At 39.3% G+C, this 20257-nt stretch overlaps 2 protein-coding genes across 2 annotated transcripts in view; both read left to right on the forward strand.

Annotated features, from left to right (window-relative positions):
* Nucleotides 1-935: 935 nt before the first annotated feature.
* On the forward strand, nt 936-6699 carry LOC121508612 (histone PARylation factor 1). Its single transcript, XM_041785570.1, has 8 exons — nt 936-1007; nt 2133-2316; nt 3651-3837; nt 4051-4149; nt 4251-4404; nt 5682-5769; nt 5877-6049; nt 6378-6699. The coding sequence occupies exons 1-8, from the start codon at nt 969-971 to the stop codon at nt 6507-6509; spliced, it is 1056 nt and encodes a 351-aa protein (XP_041641504.1). The 5' UTR covers nt 936-968; the 3' UTR covers nt 6510-6699.
* Nucleotides 6700-8838: 2139 nt separating this feature from the next.
* Nucleotides 8839-20257, forward strand: part of ank2a (ankyrin 2a, neuronal) — a 113394-nt gene continuing 101975 nt past the window's right edge. Inside the window, exons 1-2 of the mRNA XM_041784086.1 lie at nt 8839-8944; nt 9061-9311. Coding sequence (XP_041640020.1) covers nt 8839-8944; nt 9061-9311 — 357 coding nt within the window. The remainder of the gene's footprint in view (nt 8945-9060; nt 9312-20257) is intronic.

Here is a 20257-nt window from a genome sequence, read left to right on the forward strand (position 1 = left end):
AGCCACAAAGTGGAGGACCACATAAAATTACAGAATGCAGTCAATGAATGCTAAGGCGCATGGTGCATAAAAGTTGCCAATGCTCGGCTGATTCCAGCTATAGAGTTCTGAACCTTCACTGGGATTAATAGAAGCACAAAAACTGGGTTGGGTTTCAAATGCAAGCCTCACATCACCAAATCCAATCCAAGCGTCAGACAAAGTGGTGTAAAGCACACCAACACTGGACTGTGGAGCAGTGGAAATGTGTTCTACAGACTGACCAATCACGTCTCTCTGTATGGCAGGCAACTGTGAAAGTTTGATGGAGGAGGGATAACGGTATGGACCTGTTTTACAGGGTCTGGGCTAAGCCCTCTATCTCCAGTGATGGGCAATTTTAATGTTCCAGCATACCAAGACATTTTGGACAATGTTAAGCTTCCAACTTTGTGGTAACAGTTTGGAGAAGACTACTTATCATTCCAACATGACTGTGCCTCAGAGCACAAAGCAAGTACTATAAAGACATGGTTTGATGAGTTGGACTTGACTGGCCCACACCGAGACCTGACCTCAACCCGATCAAGCACCTTTGGGATGAACTGGAACGGAGATTGCAAGCCAGACCTTATTGTCCATTGTTGGTATAGGTTGGACCTCATAAATGCTCTTCAGATTGAATGGGCACAAAGTCCCACAAAAACACCGTGTAGAAAATATTTTGTAAAGCCTTTCAAGAAGATTGGAGGCTGATAAAGTTCCAAAAAAGGGCTGATTCCATATTAAAGTGCAAGTTTTTGAATACAATATCATCACAGTCCCTAAGTGTAATGGTGAGATGGCCAAAGTGGCAAGGATATGTGAATATGGCCTCTGCAATCAGCCACTTCGGCCTCTGGGGGGCGTTGGCGCGCTTTAACGTCACATTGTTGTCGCCTGATCCAGTCCGCAGAAGAAGACGCCATCGGGGAGACAAGAGGAAGAAAATGACAGGGCGCGCAAAAAGAAAACCCAAATCCAGTCAGGTAATTTTACATTGTTTCGAGCCCTTCATTTCGGCTTCAGAGATTTGAGTTTTAGTCGACATTACGAGATACAAAACTTTGTTTCGTGTGGTTGCAGTGATAACAGCATCTTCAGTTAAATGCTGTGGGCAGGAGTGTTTAGCACGCTGTCTGAGCAGCAGTGGTCATACGACAACATGGCAGCAACACCGCTGCCTGAATCACAAAAGCAGCCTTTCCATGCATGTTCACCGCTAGGTTATCATGATGTTTCGATGTTTATTGGGTTACTCAAGCTAGCAGCGCTACTGTAATGTCCCAACGGGTGTATTTTTAATCATAAGTGACAGTCAGTAAGCCAGGGTTAGTCTGCTACAGTTCTTGATTTAATTCTACAACAAAGGCAATAAATCAGTGTCTAAAGTGCTAATAGTTGTTAGCAAAGTCACCAAGCAAATGTTAAGGAAGACCTCGAGCCGTAATTTATGTAAGAGGCACAGAGTAATGTTGTTGTTCTCTTGAAGCTATCATCCTTTGTCGAATGCAAATACAGAAAACTGTCAGAGCCTCGTTATGAATACATGCAAGCACTAAAACCAGAACATGTTATAATCAGAGCTATGATGGTCAGTTTAGGCAGTACTGCTCTTCAAACTGGAAATCTATATTATGTAATGTTAATTTATACTTGAGTATTTTTATTTCCTAATAAAGGTGGATGAAATTTGTATATAAGGTATAAGGGTATGAAGTATTTGTTTTGTTAGAACATTACCAGACATGTTACAAATATTATTTAGCCCTGCATGTGTCCATCTCTAAAACTGTTTCCATACACGTGGATTGATATCTGTTATTTTTGCTCTCCCTCTGCCATACTTTGGTCCTAGACCTTTCAGAGGCTCTGCATCCATTTGTCTTCAGCTTTTACCAGTGGACCTGACTTGGAGAAAATAATGCTGAGAGTTGATGTTTAGATTCTGGATTATGCTGATTCTGAGCCTAACTTCTGTGAACATCAGCAAATTTCCAAGTCCTTCGTCTACAAAGCAGAAATACCTTTGTAACATTTGTGTAAAAAAAAACAAAAAAAAAAAAAACAGCAATGCTCTTGTTAACAGTTAAATGTCTGACAACACATTATAGGTACAGAGTACTGACAATGGAGAGGTGAAAAAGTCCCGTACGGATGAATCCAGTGAAGTGCCATTGTCCAACGTAAATTCAGAGCAGCGTGATGAAGTAGTGCAGCTGTACAAGCTTCAAATGCCAGAGGACCTGTACCATTTCTGGGACTTCTGCAAGGAGCTTTGTCCTGACAGCCCATGTGGTAAGCTTTCACCACTTACTGTGTATCCTGTCAAACAGGAGTTGGTAGGACAGAAGGTTAATCTGATATTTAATCAGGTTTTGTGTGTGTATGTGAAGAGAAAAGATTCACATTTACTTGACCAATAGGAAGTCTGAATGACATTTTCAGATGCAATACACAGTACAACTTTGTTTGGAAAAAACAACTGAATGGATTTCAGTGTAGTGTGATGTGTTTATATTTGATCCAGAGTTGTTGGTTTGGGCATGAGCACTACCAGTAAAAGGCACTTTGAGCAATAAACATCATTAACATACTACTTCAATTGCCACTGACAATCCAATAATTATTTTGTCCTGTGTATCAGAAATGTAGAAAAATTCCTCACTATTAAAATTTGTATTTCAAAATATTAAAGGGAGTTGTAACAAAAAAGACACCCTTGCATTGTAGCTACACCTTGAAGCGTATGTCATTGTATCTTCTACCCACTTTTCAGCCAGCCAAGTAGCTATCCTTTAAAGCAGGGGTCCTGGACTGGTCTAGGGCCCACCAGCTCCTGACAACAAATTTTGACCTAAATTTCTTAAATTTTTAAATCATGATTACTTTTTTCCTAAATGAATAGTGGGGTGGTTTAGATTTAAACACACATCTTTCAAAATAAAAACACATCATAGACTTTTTGCCACATATTTTTTTACCAGGCACTTTAGGACGTAACGGTTTGCAGAGGCCACTATTCGGTTCTTACTTGGTTTTCAGCGTTTGGGTTTGGTTCATCGATTAAAAAAATAAAAGTTTTGCATTATAATTCTAGGTTTCTTTCACTTATTATTATTTTTTCTTTTACTAGCATTAGTGTAGATAGCTAATACTTAATTTAGATGTTAAAAATGTAAATTTCATCAATATTTTATTCCATTTAGTGTTATTAAGAACTATCAGTGACAGTCAGTACAGCCTGTGAGGTAATAAACATGAGACAACAAGGAGGAAAATGCAAAGCTTACAAAGGCTAGGTGCATCACTCAACTGATCTCGCTACTCTGGCCACCAATCATCAGTGAAGCAGGTGCTGGTCTTTTCCATCTTTGACTTAGTCCCTGCTCAGGTTTTAACTGTTTCTTAGACAGTGATCAGATCAGTTCTGGATTAAAATGAGCGACTGAAGAAAAGTTGTAAAAATAATCACTACTCTTGTAAATTTTTTAATATTTCAGTTTTGTACTTTCTTTTCAGTTGCATTCACACACATTGACTATACCTTTAGCTTTACTCAACCATTTAACTTAAGTCTGTCAAGCGATTCAAGCACCAATGTACTCTCTGTGTTTATTTAATCCACTCAGGTGCTCTGAAAGATACACTGGGTTTGCAGCTGGTTGGTCCTTTTGATATTCTGTTTGGCGCTCATAAAAACTGTAAGAACCCTCAGCCCAACTTCTACCTCCACTGGAGGTATTTTTATGACCCACCTGAGTTTCAAACAATCCTTCAGGGGAGTGAAGACAGTCAGCACCACATTGGATATTACAGGTATGAAACACATCTTTATTTTTCTGAAGTGGCTAACTTTGACAGTTTATTGCAGGACCAGTGATACTGCTATTATTTACATGATTTATCTTCAGTTCATAGCCTCGGACTAGACTGATCTAGTGATGGTGCTACATGCTGGTTCTATTATTTTCATATGTGCATGAGCAGGAATAGTTCTGCTAGACTGTTTGTTTCCCAAAAATGTTACAGAGATAGTCCAGACTCCCTGCCTTCGTTTGTTGGTGAAAATGAAGCAAAAAAAGGCTACACCATAACACAGATGGGGGATAATCTGTTTGCTGCTGTCCTGTGAGTAAAACCACCCCAAATTCATGACGCTTTATCAAAATTTCAAGTCCTGCCCTTACTGTTTACTCACATCAGGGATTGTTTTGTGTTCCCTCCTTTAGTTTGTATCTGTTGAAGAGAAGGAAAGAAAGAGGCAGCAAGAAAGCAGATGGTGAAGACCTGGAAAGCTTGGAGGCACAGCTGAGAGACAGGGCAGAGAAGCTGGGCTATTCTCTGGAGCAGAAGACTAAAAGCATGAAGCAGAGAGACAAGAAGGTAAACTGCACACAAGTAGCAGTCGTGGTACCGCAAATAGTTGGCTGTTATTTTTTTTTACTTACTAGTAACGTAGCTTCCAAAAGTGTTGCTTTGTCCCTAAGATTGCAAGTTAAAACACCAGTGTTTTAATTCAGCACTACTAAGAGCTATGTTTACTTTACGAATGAATCTGTTAGTAAAGAAGACGTACACAGGTACAACTAAAACCCTTCAGTTTAGTTGCAGGTAGTAATGCTATGATACCTGATAAATTTGTAAAGATTTGCAAAAGAAACTTGTACCTTAACAAGAAGGATGAGCGATTAGAGGGGAACTCCCTTCATACACACACATTGTGACCTAATTTCAATATTTTTGTTATTTAATTTTGGCCTTACTTGCCACCACAACCCAAAAAGTAACGCCAGCTTCAGCAGACCGAGGCTCATACATGCAGGTTTCAAGTAGAGGTGATTAGGGCTGGGCAAATAATCATAAACTAAATTAAATGGCAATATGGCCTGTTGCAATTTTCAAATCCCAGAAGTTGCAATATTTCTTTAACTTAAAATGTGTCAAAATACCAGTTTAATAAATCAATATTTTACAGCTGCAGAGATTTTATGCACATTATGCAAACATTCAGGTGTCAGTTTTTTTATAATGGTTTACAAAAATCCTCCTTTTTGTGTTTTATGTATGTTTTTCTAAATCAAAATGAGTTACATAAAATATAATGCCCTTAAACAAAGCAAATGACATCACATTTGCAATACGAGCAAAAATAGTTAACTCATTCTATCTAAAACTGATGAAGCCTAGCATTACTTCATGAAAGTCATACCCCAGCTGTGAGCAGCTGATAGCCAGCCTCACCTCCCCCACCCCAGCCGCCTCCTTTATAGCTTAAAGCTTGCTGCACCCCCATATTCAGATTCATGCTACTTATGGATTAATTGCTTTGGAAATAATTTCATTGTTTTCAATACACATGGTCTTATTTATGGAATCATTTATTGCTTGAATTTGTCAAAAAATACATAAGATTATTCTGTATTTGATTGAAATAGAACAGGTATTTTAAACCATTTTGACAATATAAATATATATATTACTATAATCCATTTAAGTTTCATGTCTATACAACTTGAAAAATCAAAAAGCAAATAAAAAAACCTGTAATAATATGGTAAGCTGAGCACATAAAAGTATAACTTAATGTTCAAAACAGACAAAAATTCATAGAGCTGAATTGATGTTAGTGTCTTTAAAAATAACTTTTTTTCTCACTATAGGTGGTTACCAAGACTTTTCACTCAGCTGGAATTGTGGTACCAGTAGACAAAAATGATGTGGGCTACAGAGAATTACCAGAAACAGACGGTGAGGTCATAGACTGTATACGTCAATAAACCATTACATTAATGAAAGTTGCCTTTCCTTGCCACATTGTTGAGAGATAACTGCATCTTTGTTTCATTTTGATACAGCTGGTCTCAAAAAGATTTGCAAAGCAATCGCTGAAGCCAAGAATGACGAACAGCGCATGAAAGCCTTTGGACCTCTGCAGGAGATGATCACCTTTGTTCAGTTTGCCAACGATGAGTGTGACTACGGCATGGGTTATGAGCTAGGGATAGATCTCTTCTGTTACGGATCTCATGTGAGTGCTATTAAGTAGAGAGTAAAAGCATGTCAGCCCACGCTTTCAGATACTGAACTTTAGATCATCTGCTGTATGAATTCCTCCTGATGGTTCCCTTTGATATGATTTTCCTTTATAGAACTGCATGTCTTCATGAATACTATAGTATTTTCATATCTGCACAGTAGTTTCACAGATGCCCATTGTTGTAGGTGCTCTTGGCTTTGCAGGTGCTTATTGCACCAATTTAAGTTAAAACATTTATGTTCTAGCATTTCCTATATTGGTTTTGTTTCCAACCTAGCCTGGATGAAAGAATTATCTATGGTTATCCATCTCTCTGCAGTATTTCCACAAGGTTATCAAGCAACTTCTGCCCATGGCCTACAACTTGCTCAAGAGGAATTTGTTTGGGGAAATTCTCGAGGCCCACCTCTCCAACCGTAGCCATGATGACCTGGACCAGCTCTCTGCGTGATAAAAAAGACTCACAATTTCACTCATTAAAAATCAGTTCAAGCTTTTAAACTTTTCTCCACCATTGTCCATGTCTTATGTTTTTTGTTATTGTTCACGTTTCTTGGTGGTTTTGGTGCTGCTGTCATTGATTTAAGCCAGTTCAATGATATCTTATTTGTAAAAGGTAGATGTCTAATAAAGTATTTTTATATAAAATAACCAGGTCTGATTATTGTATCTTAGGTTTATCTCTAAAACAGTGTCATATTTAGATATAGATCCTCAAAGTAGACAGGAACATACCATTACACCAGCCACTGCTTTAAATGGTAATCTCAGGGCTTTATAAAGTGTCATACTAGTGAGTGAAAACAGAGGGCAGTATTTGTACATAAAATCTGAGCATCTCATATTGTATATGTGAAGGACTTATCCCTAACTTACTGGCTGAGTCATCATGTCCTTTAGCTGACTCAGCTGTCAGTGTGCAATAAGTCACACTGATTGCTTCTCAGAGAATATGCTTTATTTAACATTAAAACTACTGTGGCATAATACGCAATGGGCTGTGGCATGTATGCAAAGAGAAATGAAACCCTGGGAGCCCTGGGTGTACTAAAGGGGGCATGCAAGTACAATTAAATACAGGGCTCAAAACCTGAGGATGGAAAGACTTTGAGAGGGCAAACCTGCAAGGGTTAGTTTAAGACTGACTTAATGTATAGTTAAATATACTGCCACACAGTAACTCCTCTAAAATAAAAATAAGCACATTTATTGCCTTCACAGAGTTTCTGAATCCAAATTGATAAACTAGATTATATTTGATTATAAAGTACTGTGCAGAAGTTTTGTGCATGTAACGGTTCTTCACAGGTCCTGATGTTCCACAACCCCAGGCTGACGAGAGGAGGGAGGGTGGTCAGAGTCATAGTCGATACATTTGACACGTGTGTCGCTCAGCAGCCAAGGTCGAGATTAACAGCATTTCTTTTGTCCTGGCCTTTGCACCGCTGGTAGTACGCCCAGCAACCACCAACAGTTTTCAGGTGCTTAGAACATACACATGACAACCAGGGGGTTATGGCAACCCTCCTACCCGCCCTAACAGTACCCTGTTTAAGCCCCACATCTACCCATAACTCTGCCTTAAAGCTGTGGTTTTTGTTTTGTTTTCATCAGATTATTTTCCCATGCCCTTGGTAATGTGCAAAGACACCCAGAGCATGACCCGGGTTGTGTCAATCCTCCTTCCCGCCCAATGGGGCCCTCAGGTGGGCTTACTCGCCATTACATGACTTACTTCAGCCTCAAATTTCGGCCCAAACATGCCTAAAACTTGTGCACAGTATTGTATGTTTATTGTTCATTCAAGTCATTCAACTCGGTTTGGAGACAACATTAATTTCTAAATAATACTGATGTGAGCTTCATGTTTCTACTGTATCAGTCTCACTTGTGTGTTTTGGTCGTCACAAACCTCCCCTGAACACGTTCCCTTCTTTTGCAATGAGAAGTCAAATCAGTTCAGCTTATTTATGGTAGGCATCTGAGGCCATTTCAGGAAAGGATACGTTTAAATATTATCTGGCCTGGTATAACACGAGCTGTCAACTTCATGACAAGCTCTGTAAGATCATCACGGTTTCTTACACCTGTTTCTCCACATCACCTCCTACAAGTCCTGCCTGGTTTTTATATGTCTCCAAAACATCCTTATCGATTTTGTTGTCCTGTCAACCTGAATTATATTCGCAGCTCAGTAAAGACATACAGGCCTTAGTGGGGGCGTAAGGGAAGAGGGAGATTGAATTATGTAAGCTCAACACAATGAGCCTAGGCTGCTTTGCCTCAGATCCATGTAAACAACCGTACAGCTTTCATTTAATCAAGGACCACACTGGTAACTTTTCTGTCTGAATCGAAAGCTGCAGCAGAAGGAGCTCATAGAGGTGGGGGCAACAGCAAAACAGGAGCTCACTACTGCTTGGCGTTGCGTTCACTGACCCTAGTACATTCACAATAGTTTTACACATCCTGTTTTATTTATTATAGGTTGAAACTTTGACCGTGGGGCTTTTATTCTCAGAGTTAAGAAACATGACAAACTGATAAGGAGCCTTAGTCTTAGCAAACGCTATTGGTTTAAGTGTTATAATACGCTATCAAAACATGACTAAATGTATTTAAAGTATAATACATTAGCATGCTATAAGTAATTAGCCACTTTCGATTCTCGACGACCTATCAACAGTGTTACTTCTCTTTAAATATCGCTTCACTTCCCCTTGTAAACAGTTTCATGTAAGAAAATGGGGGTTTGCTACGTTGATTATACTAATCACAGCATGTTTACCAAGTTTCCGAGCTCACGTGAAGGCAGCACAGATCCTGCGGAGTTTCGGGGAAGCGCATCTGACGCGCGTTCACATTCCCCCTCTCACACGCGCGCAAGTATACAGCAAGACACCGTGAGCATCCCTGAACGGAGGGAGCGCTCGTTTTGGTTTAACACTGGAAGAGTCCTTCTGATAAACATTGTCACGTTTAATAAGAGCCTGTCTCTGCAGCCGCAGAATGGTCCCGGGCCCTGCCCACCCTTCTGGACTCTGAGGCCCGCAGAGAAATCCACCTTGCACCCGGCAGAAAGAACCCCCAGTTACCACAGCAGCGGCCAGCCCGAGACAGAATGTCAAGTACCCCTGAAGAAAGTCGCTCCAGGGGCGGAGGCTCCAACTGTGACCTGAAACTGGCTTCTTCGAGCAACACATCCCCGGAGGGTGGACCTCCACCACCGCTGCACCAGAACCGAATACGGCAGGTGGGTGTCTGTCCGCAGCCTGCTCTCCGCATTGACTGGCCCAGTCAGCCGTGTAAGGAGCAGCCCGCACCGCTGCTGATGCTGAGGAAGAGCAGTCAAAGGCGTTGCCGTGGTTTAGCTCTCGATGTGGCATACTGGTATTTTCTAAGATGTTGCATTGAATTGGCTGCAAATTAGCTGCTGATAGGAACAAGCTTCTCCTCAGGCTAAACATACCATCTGCTTTGATAATAGACTTAAAGTGGTAAGCTTCAGGATAATGTGGTAATGCCAAAATAGGCCAGTTGTGCCAGTTGTTATGGCCGTCAAAATAAACAGCAGCAGACTCGCACTGACTCCATTAGTTGCTATAATGTACAGGCTGCAGTGAGGAATGTTTACATCTTCATATATAGCTCTAGATGTGTCTTATGACAGAACTATTGTTTTTATCAGAAGGTGACTTTGGAGGAGTTGTCTTACTCACCTTTAAACCCCACATGGCATGTTACAATAGCTGTATTTTGATTAGATCACGTGAGGCAATCTATTTCATATATCTCTTTGCCTTATTCTTATTGTAGGGTTTGTTGTGTTGTTTTGTTTTAGCATAGCACATCCCATGTTAGTGTTGGTGTGTACACTCCACTCCACTACAAGCTCTCTCAGGGCTAGGCTGCTTTTCCAGTAAGTCTTTCTGTCCTTGTCTAAAGGAAATTCTTCCTCCACCTCTGTCCTCTACCAAACAACTTCACCAGATAGATTTATTAGTAAGCGTGCACTGCATTTCAATAAATGAAACCCACTGCTGTATGTCAGTGATCACTTTATCTTTATTTGGCTTTATTTTTAAGTCTGTTTATTGAAACATGTAAATCATACATTTGAAAAAAAAAAACATTAAGTTTAACTGTCCATATTTGATCATGTAATGGGTTTGCATAGTCAAAGTGAGTCAGGGGATGGTAGATTGCTGTTTCCTGTTTCAGTGCACTCTCTCAGGCTAATGTGATTTCAGTAATGGACTGAAGTGCTACATATACACACAGATGCATACACATCGACACACACTTTTTAGGGTGGGGCTTTTGTGCTCAAATACTTTGGATGCAATTTGCCACATAAAAACAACAAAAAAAGCTAATGTTTGTGCGTTTAACTTAATGTGATGTAAATCTGAATAGTCATGCTTAAAAACACAGCATACAGAGCAGCTGATTTGTCATTTTTCTCCTACACTTGACACTTCAGTCAGCCTATTGAGGCTTGTTTTTGCACACAACTGCTTCCTTAATTAGTAGGGATGGGCAAGTACCGATACAGGTATCGGTATCAGGCCGATACTGGCCTTATTTCGATGTATCGAGTACTCGTGAAGGCTGCCGATACCAGCCACCGATACTCAAGGCAAAAAAATCTTACGTAGAGTAAGTCCTCCTCGCCAGTAGTTGGCGCTACACTGCCACGGTTTGACACCACTGCGAATCATCATGTGCGTCAGGTCCTGTTCAGACACTAATGAACCTGCAAACAGGGCTGTTCCTCTCACCAAAACTTCGCCGACTTGGAAATACTTTGACGTAAACAAAGACGACCCAAACTTTGCAGAGCAAAACTTGCAAGAGGTGGTACGAAGGGTAGTTTGTTTAATACCAGTAACCAGCTAAAACACCTCAGGGTGAAACACGAGAACAAGCACAAAGAGGTTGAAGTATGTAGTTCCCTCTCGAGCCGCAATTGTAAGGACTGTGATGCCACAGGTACATGACTCTGTTAAAAAACATGTTAGCATGTAGCATGTATCAAAAGTACTAGTGGTATCGGTACTCGGTATCGGTGAGTACTCAAGAGTGAGCACTCGTACTGGTATTGGTCTGAAAAAAAGTGGTATCGAACATCCCTTTTAATTAGTATCTTGTACTTTGACAACATCCTTCTTATCCTAAAAAGTATACATCAGCTGAAATTGGACAGATGCTTGCTCAAAGTGGTGTTTTTGTCGTGGACAGCTATAGAGAAGGTAGTAGAGTTGTACTTCCACTATAAAATCATCCCACTTACCTTTGAAGTCCAAGCTGTTGTTGTATTTTCTCTATTTTTATACAACTTTTGGCAGCCAGAACTCTGTGTTTTCTGGTAAATTTTAAGTGATCCCTTTCACCCACATCCAGCAAAAAAAAAAAAAAAACAAGACTTTCCCTGTACTCCTACACCCCTAAATTCCAAGAGGTTCACATGTAATTTCACAGATTTATACCAAATAAGTCACATGAGAATGAATGTTTTCCGAATGATTAAGACACAAAGTAGCTTGGGATAGTGAGTGGGTTCCTGTTTGTTTGGTTTGCATACTATCTAAAGCTCAGAGGTGGTGCAGGGGAAGAGTCTTACTACTGTGCAGATCCATATTATATCCCTAGATGTAGTGTTTTAGTGTTTAGCCCTACTGATCGATTTCAATGGCAGTGGTGATGAATGATATTGTCCTTGTCATGACAAGAGTTAGCCTCCTCTAACTGATCGGTCAGCCCTCACCTATTCTTTCTGATCAGATCTCTTGTCCAGATGGTGTGGGCATATGCATATGAGGCTTTATTTGCATTTTCCTTATTCTGGTGTTGAACCTGCAAACATTTAGATAAAAAAGTGCAGCTGGAATATTGAAACAGAGAAATACAGAAGATCATAAGAGATAATGATATCAGTGTTAACAGTGCCTTTTTATTGTTCCAATAGAATCAACCACAGGTTACTGTTGTATACTACCTATTGATTAAAGTTTTAGTTGATAGGAGGATGAGGAAGATACCAACCAAGAACAGTCTGTAAATGCTGACATCTTCACAAGAGGTTTAATTATAGGTATATTAATCTGATACATACGTCTTTACTTGTTCATATAACCTAAATTATTTCTTTGTAATAACAGTTCTTCTTGGCAATAAATATTATACTGCTGGAAACCTGTTTATTTGGAGCTAGGGGATTGGCAGTGGTTGCACTGATATCTCATCTCGATATCTCTCTGCATTAAGATTACCTCCAATGATGACCAGCCTCATTTTTTCAGTGAGGGAGATGCCGCCCCACACCGTCACACTGCCTCTATCAAAAGATGTTACTCTATCGGCGCAGCAGTCAGCAGAGCATTCTCGGTGCGTTTTCCACACTTGACCCTACGATCCAACTACCGTAGGCAGGATCATCAGAATCTGGACTTAGTGTATATTCATATTTCACTTATAGAGAGTAATTCAGCATTTCCCAAACTTCAGGATGCTGGTCAATTTAAAACCTGAAAAGCTTCTGAGGCCCGCTAATAACCTCGTACAACCATAGCATGAGACTCAAATATTCACCTTTTATTTTATAAACAGGGAATTTCAATGTAAATGCTTCACTTTAAGACACATTAACAATGATATTTATGGGGTCAGACAGTATGATTAATGAGCCACTGTCATTTATTCTGTTAAAGAAATGTTAGTGGCTCATTTATTAACATTTTATTTTCTAATATTTATCTCTGTAGATGTACTTTGTGGCCCAGCAAACTCTTTCAAAGTAGTATTAGTATAATTTACTGATAAATTATTAAAAACCAGGAAGTTAGGGCATAAGAGTGTCACTAGTTAACTCAACACCAGTTAAACCATGACACCGATTTTATCAATCAGACAAATTAAACGATAAAAGGTGACATAAGTTAAAACCTCTTCCGATGCTTTTTTTACTTCTAAGCCTTAGAATAATACATAGTCAAGTATTTTATGAGCGACATATTTTATGAGTTTTTATGATTTGTATTTATTGTAAATGACCTCTTGCAGCCCACCTACAGTATCTCTGTGGCCCAGCTGTGGGCCCTGGCCCACACTTTGGGAAGCACAAAAGTAATTTCTTTCTTAGTTGTTCAAAACACATCAATTAACTGACCTTAAGAGGGGGCTGCACGGTGATGCAGTAGTTAGAACCATCGCCAGGTCTGACATGGTCTTTCTGTGTGGAGTTTCAAGGTTCTCTCCATGCATACTTGGGTTCCCTCCAGGTTCTCTGGCTTCCTCCTACAATCTGAAGACATGCTCATTAAGTTAACTGTGAGCTCTGTATTGGCCGTAGATGTGAGCATGCCAGGTTGTTCTCTCTATGTCACCCCTGTGATTTATTTATTTGGATCCCCATTATTCACTACCGAAGTAGCAACTCTTCCTGGGGTCCACACAGGAAGAGTAGTTGTTCCTTATTTTACTCTACCTCTCCCCCAGTGATAGCTGGGATCAGCTCCAGCCCTGCCATGGCCCCAAACAGGATAAGCGATGTAGATAGAGATGGCTAGATGGATGGAAACCTTAAGAGGCAGATTTGAATTTGCTTAAAGATGCAATACTTTTGACAAGTGCAGTGTTACATGTGGATTTCCTGTGTTGTCTAACCAAAAATTAATAAAAGTAAGAAGACAATAGGGATGCACAATGCTGGATTTTGCCAATATCTGATATGCTGATATTTACAAATACATTTTAGGCAATTCCAATTTTGATAACAATATTTAAATGTTGTTCAGACCTAAAACTTCAGTCCTTAAAACACACAATGTAAAGTGTGAGGATGAACAAATTAACAAACTGCCATTCTTAAAGAAGAGGTGGGTCTCAAACACATTTAAGTCAAGTTTTCATCAATCAAAGATCCTTACATTGAAGTCTTTACTTTTAGTCCAAACATAAATTAAAACCTGGTAACAAATTATGCTTGTGGTCTCTATGCACCCCACAAAATCTGGGTTCCCTGCCTACAGCTGAGAGGCAGAAGAGCCACATTTATGTCGTGTTTTGACAGATTTGGACACTGAGGAAAAATATCATGAATTTTGAATGTCTGAAGGAAACTAAATTACATTTTAGTCTTGTTTTAGTCATCTTGATGAAAACTAAACTTACTTTTAGTCAGAGTTTTAGACATCAGAGATCTATTTTTGGCTTATATTAGTCTTTCTTTTGGCAAAAAGGGTTCCTATACTGAATTCACTACAACAGCTGTTCTTTATTGTCGAGGATAGCATAGGTATAGTGTTAAGTTCCTTATAGGGCTGGGCAATTAATCGCAAATTAGATTAAATCGCAATATGGCCTGATGCAATTTTCAAATCCCAGACAGTGCAATATTTCCTTAACCTGAAATGTGTCAAATACCTGTTTAATATATTTTTTTGTGGCAGAGATTTTTTGTTCTATACATTATGCATACATTCAAGTGTCTTTGTTAGAGTACAGAAGTTTGCAAAAATCCTACTTTTTCACTTCATGTATATGATTTTCTTAATCAAAACAAGAGTAACATAAAAAAAGAACATTCCCTTGTATTGTATATTAATACCAAATTTGCTATATGAGCCAAAAATGCAATTAGATTTTTTTTTTCTTTTTTTCCAAATCTTTCATCCCTAGTTTAGGTTATTTAATATTCTGCTTGTTGTAATATAGAATAATGTATTGCTTGTTTTTTTGAACAATACATAAGATGAGGAACCTAAAAATGATTGCATATTAAATTGCATTTACAATATTGAGAAAAAACATTCCAACTACATTATTTTTGCAAATTTTTCAGCCGTAGTTCCTTACACTTTAAAACACTTAAATTCAGATCCTCAGAGACCTAAGTAAATTTAAATTGTCTATTATAATCACTTAGCTATTAATAAATATGAATACAGTAATATTAAACTTTATAAACTAAAATCACCCTTTCTAATTTCCGTCTTCCATCTTTTCATATAATACTCTGGTTTCACTTTACTATAATCACACTTGCATTAGTAAGAATGACTTTGACTCGTGTTGCTGCCGTGCTTTACCTTCTCACAGCTTGCATGACTCACGACCAACTCCTGACCCTCTGGGTTTGCAGGATCTTCAAATAATTCAGCATCTCTGCTTTAGCCTGTTGGCTGTAGATAAACACGATGAACCATGTTGCTGGTCTGAGTATCAATCTGTTGTTGTTGAGTGAGGCGTGCGCTGCTTCATACAGTTTTATGACTGCTGCCATCTGCTGGCTTTTGGGTTAACTGCACCATGGGAATATAGCTATTTTAAAACTGCCGTCACAGCATCTATGGCCATATAGATTCCGTAAAATCTGTATTGATGCATGTATCGGCAAGGTGCGTGTGATGATATATTGATATCTTGAGCACAGGCCTAATTCATTCATTAGGTTGTGCGAGTATTCAAGTGCTAAAACTACTGTAAAATCCCATCAAGATAATTGTTGCTCATAGGTTTATAAGGCAGTAAAGTAGTTTTTTGGCTCTAAAGTTGCCCTACAGCTCATTCTACCTGACTTTAATGGTTAAATTTCATCATTCCCAAGGTTGATCAAATTGTATTTACTTGTCTGCCCCCTTTAACACATAAACCCTTTCATTGTCTCTAAATAACCCTGAGTTAAATGGACATTAAAATATTCTTAAGTTCTTTAGATAGTGCTTTTAACAGTTTACCATGAGGTGTTGGCACATATCAAATACATCCTAATCTCTACAGATAGCTCTGGTTAAGACTACATGTCAATGATAATTAAGTGAAAAACAGGGATTTTGGTAAACACACACCTTCAGGGATGTGGAGGATCTCTGACAAAGATGTGTGAGTGACGGGAAACATGATTTGATAGTTTAACCAAACTTGAATAGAGCTAGAAGCTGAGATAGACAGAAATGACAGATCAGTGTATGTGAGACAAAAGAGAAAGCGACAAAGGGACACAGTGAGATGTGAGGCTCTTAGTTGCGGGTCTAAAAATACTGCTCGTCTCTCGCGTGATTGTCCTGGAGAAAAATAGCTTCTTTCTTGCCAAGTGGCTGTGTGTCCATGTCTCTGGGCTCACTGAACCTGTGTCACTGAGCATTCACTCGCTGCTCTGGTTTTGGTGTTCGAGAGCTCCCCGCAGTCGGCCTTGTCTGCTCCTCTCTATTTGAAAACAAGGAGAGACTGCCTCATCGTTTGTCAACCCTCTCCCCGTGTAGGCTCACTTTCAGGGAGAAAGAGTGGAACCCTGAGAGAGCAGAGATCAATTCAGGACTGGATTTTATGTCTACTGCAGTCTGACGCTGTAATTGAAATCTAAAACCTCAGGGGCTCAGTTTGATTTCAACTGAAGTTTGAACTCTGGATGAGACAATATCTGTCATGCTTTTTAGTCCTTTTCAGATCTACCTCTTACTGCTCTAAAATTAGTGTTTGAGTCTTTACCCTAGTTTTCTCTGCTGTCCAAATACCACCCTCCCCTTGTTTTCCCTTTCTGCCCCACCCTCCTCTCCACCCCAGGTCCCAAGACTCTGATCCTGATGTGCCAGGAGGTCAGATTTCACTGCAGCCTTTTGACATTTTCCTCTGTCTCTTCCCCTTGTCTCTATGTCTGTGCATCTCTGTGTCCGCCTGCCTATCTATCTCTCTCTCCTTCCCCACTGGGAGTGGTATGATGGGATTCTGCAGGAAGGGAGTCCTAATGGAGCCATGGCCTTCATTACATTACCACTGAACAGCTAGAGCCACATGGACGCACACTCACACACACACACACACACACACACACAGAGTTAGCCATCAATGCATAACACCCAATTCTGGCTGAATGAGCTCTCTGGAAACAGACTTAAACTAATACTGATACCTCTTCTTTCTAAAGCTAATAAAACCATCAGTGACTATACTTATTTTTCTACTTATTTGTTTTTAATCTGTATAATAAGTGTCAGGGGCAGAGGGTAGGTGTTTGACAAAGTGATTGAAAACACCAACTTTTTTCCAAACACTTTCCACCGTAAAGATTTGAGGTGAGTTAAAAATGCAGTGGAGAGATTTTAACAGTGTCACCCGAAAATTCCACATAATCCATATCTGCAGTGCTCTGTGTGTGCTGTGGTTTTTGCTCCTCCTGGCAGAGGGTGCCCTCGCCCATAGGGGCCATTTTTGAAAAGAGGTGGAGTAGAGCCCAGAGCAACTAAGCTGTCACAAGATCATTGGAAAACTATGATCTCATGGGATTTGTGAGATCACAGTATAACAAAGTATAAAGTCAGAATAACATAAACAACAAGTTACTTTGCCACTCTGAAGTTGATTTGCTGTTTATTTTGATACATTTTTTTGCTTGTAATATAGCTGAGTACTTAAGGAAATTAAAAGGTTATAGTTTCTAGAAGGCTATGTGATGCCAGAGACAGTCCTGAGGTTTTCCACTTCCAAGATAAACTTCTCTTGGCCCATGGCATCATTTATCTCTGGGCCAACTGAACACTTACACCTTGTGTCCCCAGATGTGATGCAATGTTGATACAGTCATGTGATTTACCATCAGGTGGCCAATCGTGCTGTATTTTGAAACTGAATTGATGCTCTGTGCGTTCTCATTCCTTTTTGAATCAATCTGCTCTACACATCGTGCTGCGATCTGTCTCCAGATCTGCTGGAATTCTGGCAGTAGTCCTGAATTAAAGCCAGGAGCTGGTAAAAAATAATTGATAAACTATAGTTAAAGATAATAGTACATGAACAATTAATTTTTTAAAAGAAATTATGACTAAGTATTGCAATCCTATCCCTTGCCTCAACTTATAAGATAGATCAAGTTCATGAAGTTTAGGCAGAACCGTGTACATATTTGGGCCAGATCGATATGGATTTTTTTGGATGCCTAAGCCAATACCAATATCAGGGAATTAAAAAATACTTATTACCGATATATCTGCCAATTATACTTTTTAATGAATTAATAAATAAAACAAACATCTGTACGAAACATCATACATTTACTGAAGTATAATTATGGTAGAGATGTAATATTGCATAGATGTGTCTAATGAAGTGCTCTGAGTGTGCTAATGTGATTCACATTTTCTCTCCTCTATCTTTCAGAACCGTGAAGTCATTATGAAAACAACTACTACTAAAAATACCCCCCCCCCAGCCTTTTTTTCATGACAAAAACTAGACTAAGACTAACAGAAATAGATCTGTGATGACTAAAACTGACAAAAAGTAAGTGTAGTTTTCATCAGCATGACTAAAACTAGACTAAAAAGTAATGTCGTTTTTGTCGGACATTCAAAAGCTGTGATATTTCTCCACTGTGTGTAAATCTGTCAAAAAAAAAAAAAAAAAAAAAAAAAACAGTTTAGCTGTAGCTATTCTGCCTCTCAGCTGTAGAAAGCAGGGACCCAAGGTTTGGTAGGGTGCATAGAACACACTACCATGATTTGGTACTAGATTTAGGCAAGAAAATAAATGCTTGGACTAAAAGTAAAGACTAAAATGTGAAGACTTTGTTTAGACTAAAACTAGACTAAAATGTTTTGACTTTTGTCGACTAAAACTAGACTAAAACTAAAAAGGATAGAAATGACTAAAATGTGACTAAAACTAAAATGCATTTCATTTTAAGACTAAAACTAAGACTAAAATAAAAAAAAAATAGCTGCCAAAATTAACACTGCTGTGGTGTGCAAACTTAAATTGAAGAACAGACATATAAATATCACTTTGTCTCAGCTTCTCTTCACCTCAGCATCACCATTTTTGGCCTGATACTTTGGACTTAAAGGACTTATGAGCCACTTTGTCCAACAGCTCTGATGCAACATACAAGCAACAGTATAAGTTTCAATACTGTGTAATGGTGATAGGCTTGGTGTTCAAAGCATTGGTATTCCTGTCCCAGATCCAGAATCCATATGGTATGTCTATATTTGGTTACAAACAACATCCTGACACTCTGTATCCTGGACTGCGTTTCATGGTAGTCATGGTACCTCAAAACTAGTTTGGGTGACCTAGTTACATGTGACACCCCCTTTGGGTGGCCTAGTTTGCACTGGTTAACATTTAAAGGGCAGGGTTAGTATCAGTTGAGTCTTGCTTTGTCTTAACTGTCATCAATGTCATCAGTTTCCGTGATTTTATGGCAAGAAATACTTGGGTAGAAAGAGAGTCAGTGTGCATAATTAAGATCGCTGCATTAACTGACCACCGCTGTAGGAGATGATGAATTCAAAGACACTGGAAAAATATGAGATATTCAGAAGAAAGTTGTCCTTAGATGCTTCCTTTGCCAGTCACGCTCTGTAGAGGTCAGGTGTTTTTGGACGGAGCATTTACGTGTCAATTATTCATCATGGCCTCATCGCTGTGTTTCCCGTCAGATATGAGGAGAGAGAGCAGGGCGTGGTCTGTGATCAATCGACTTCTGAGAAGCTCAGACACCTTCATGTAAATGTGCTCCATCTCTCTCTCTCGCTCTTTCTCTCTACTGCCTCTCAGCATGTTTGAGTTAAGTAAGTGGAGGTTTTCTCACAGGAAAACACATCAAAGCTTCTGTGTTGTTGAGAATAGCACAGCTCACAACACTGCGCAGAAATCGGGACAAAAACATACATCTATGCCAAAAAAACAACCAACTGCACTTGCACCATGCTTCAAAAGACGCAATGACGTAATTGTCAAGTCTTGCAGATGGAGCATCTGAAGGGTGCACTTTATGTTATCCTGATTTATGTCTTTTAATGCTCTTAGTATATCTAAATCTGGGATTTATGAAGCTTTTATTATAGGCCTGACATTTAAAATCCTAATAAACTCATTATGTTTGGTGTCAGTGCAAAATAACTGAATAGTGTAACAGTATATTTACTGTTTATGCTTCAGATCACATCTGTTTTATTTTTCACACACTTTCTTTTTTATCATTACCATCTGTCCAACTATTGGTCTGCCTGGTTATTTCTCTCTCTCTGTCTGACAGCTTCACTCAGCAGTCCTGCTATAACTGTGCTGCTGTGAAATTTTAGGTCACACGCTTCATTATTCATTATACATTCAACTTAGAGGTGAAATCAGTTTCTGCCTGGATTCCCTTTGTCATCTGAAGCTGGATGAGCTCTGTCATCGTACAAAAATACACTCTGG

This window comes from Cheilinus undulatus, linkage group 4, assembly GCF_018320785.1.
Source record: "Cheilinus undulatus linkage group 4, ASM1832078v1, whole genome shotgun sequence".
Lineage (NCBI taxonomy): Eukaryota > Metazoa > Chordata > Actinopteri > Labriformes > Labridae > Cheilinus > Cheilinus undulatus.

Excerpts from the sequence above, each read along its gene's own strand:
- LOC121508612 (XM_041785570.1), top strand. The coding sequence starts at position 969 with ATGACAGGGCGCGCAAAAAGAAAACCCAAATCCAGTCAG. Across the intron at positions 3,838-4,050 it reads CACCACATTGGATATTACAG|AGATAGTCCAGACTCCCTGC; the intron begins GTATGAAACACA and ends AAAATGTTACAG. Across the intron at positions 5,770-5,876 it reads AGAATTACCAGAAACAGACG|CTGGTCTCAAAAAGATTTGC; the intron begins GTGAGGTCATAG and ends ATTTTGATACAG.